The sequence below is a fragment of the Austrofundulus limnaeus genome, unplaced genomic scaffold (assembly GCF_001266775.1).
Source record: "Austrofundulus limnaeus strain Quisiro unplaced genomic scaffold, Austrofundulus_limnaeus-1.0 Scaffold483, whole genome shotgun sequence".
NCBI classification, from domain to species: domain Eukaryota; kingdom Metazoa; phylum Chordata; class Actinopteri; order Cyprinodontiformes; family Rivulidae; genus Austrofundulus; species Austrofundulus limnaeus.
This window is the reverse complement of record NW_013952885.1, coordinates 8489-10180: the sequence shown is the minus strand read 5'-3', so window position 1 is coordinate 10180 and position 1692 is coordinate 8489. Positions and strand designations below refer to the sequence as shown.

General features: G+C 44.5%; 1 protein-coding gene across 1 annotated transcript in view; it reads left to right on the top strand.

Moving 5' to 3' along the window:
- The first annotated feature begins 204 nt into the window (after positions 1 to 204).
- LOC106529983 (GTPase IMAP family member 4-like) overlaps positions 205 to 1692 on the top strand; it is a 7703-nt gene continuing 6215 nt past the window's right edge. The window contains exon 1 of the mRNA XM_014025531.1: positions 205 to 1374. Coding sequence (XP_013880985.1) covers positions 554 to 1374 — 821 coding nt within the window. The 5' untranslated portion in view covers positions 205 to 553. The remainder of the gene's footprint in view (positions 1375 to 1692) is intronic.

Genomic DNA, 1692 nt, shown 5'->3' with positions numbered 1-1692 from the left:
ACAAATCACACTTTCAGTCTGTGATACAAAAATGACTCAAAGTTATGTCCAATAGTTTGCCTTCAGGCCCAGGCCACCCTTGTAAAAAAGAACTGCGATCTCAATGGAATTTGCCTGGTTAAATAACGGTATGGTTACTGAATGATGCACAAGAGGAAAACCATCGGGAAATTAACTCGTTATCTCGAGAAAACGCTCCTCATTATAACGAGAAAACCATGGAAAACAATTAAATGCAGAAAACAACACCTTTCTTTTGCATGTTCCACGTATTCGAACAGAAAAAAAGGAAGCAAGCGTTCAGGGTCATGGAATCAGCTCCAGTCTGAACTCAAGATGTCAGATCTTATTTCACAGGAATTATTTCTAGCAGTTCTGAAAAACAAGCAAAGTGATTCAATCCATCAGAGTCGTTGCTTTTAACCTGTTTTCTAATCTGTTCTTAACTTGTGTGTGTGCTTTCATTTGTTTGTAATTAGTTGTCTTTGTTCCGTCAGATAATATGAAATAAAGTCTTATTCTGTCTCAAAACCTCTGTTTTTTTCCAGGAACGATGCTGACAAACAACAATGAACTGAGGATAGTGATGGTGGGGAAGACTGGGACTGGAAAAAGTGCCAGTGGAAACACCATTCTGGGTCGAGACTGCTTCAAGTCCAAGTGCAGTCCCAAGTCTTTAACTGAGGAGTGTGCCAAAGGCCAGACGGAGGTGGGGGGACAGAAGGTGGCCGTCATCGACACTCCAGGTCTGCTGGACACCAGGTTCAATGAGAAGAAAACAACCAAAGATCTGAGTCAGTGCATCAGTTTAGCTGCTCCTGGTCCCCACATCTTCCTGGTGGTCATCTCACTGACCAGATACACCGAGGAGGAGAAGCAGACGGTGCAACGGGTCCAGGAAGTGTTTGGAGCTACAGCAGACAGATACAGCATGGTCCTCTTTACTCATGGAGATGATCTGGAAGAAACCACCATTGAAGATTTCTTGTCTGACAGTCCAGATCTGCAGGAGCTCGTGTCCAGATGTAACGGTCAGTACCACGTCTTCAACAACAGGCTGAAGGACAAGAAACCTCAGGTCCTCCAGCTCCTCAAGAAGATCAAACATATTGTTCAGAAGAACGGAGGAAGCCACTACACCAACGAGATGTTCCAGGAGGCTGAGAGGAAAATAAAAGAGGAGAAACAACGAATCCTGAGRGARAAAGAGGAGAAAATAYGCAGAGAGAGACAARAAGTAGAGAGAAGGATGCAGGAATCTTATCAAAGGGAACTGCAGAGGATTTATGAGCAGAGAGATAGGGAGAGGAGGGAGCAGGAGGAGGAGAGGAGGCGGGAGAYGGAGGAGAGGAGGCGGGAGATGGAGGAGAGGAGGCRGGAGATGGAGGAGATGAGGAGGAGGGAGCAGGAGAGAAGAAAAGAAGAAGAAAGAAGAGAACAAGAGGAGAGAGAGAGGGAGATGAATAAGCTGATGAAGCAGTTACAGGAGCAGAAAGAAAGAGAGCTCAGAGAGGAAGAGGAGAGGCTGAGAGATCAGTACGAACACAGAGTCAGCTATCAGAGCAGCGATGACTGCACCATTCTGTAGTTTACTCCTCTCATTGTTAGGATTCTTGTGTTTTGGTTATTTTTTGGTATTCTTTTTCAGATTGTTTTTCATTGTTTGGTATTATCTTATTTTCTCATTTCCTG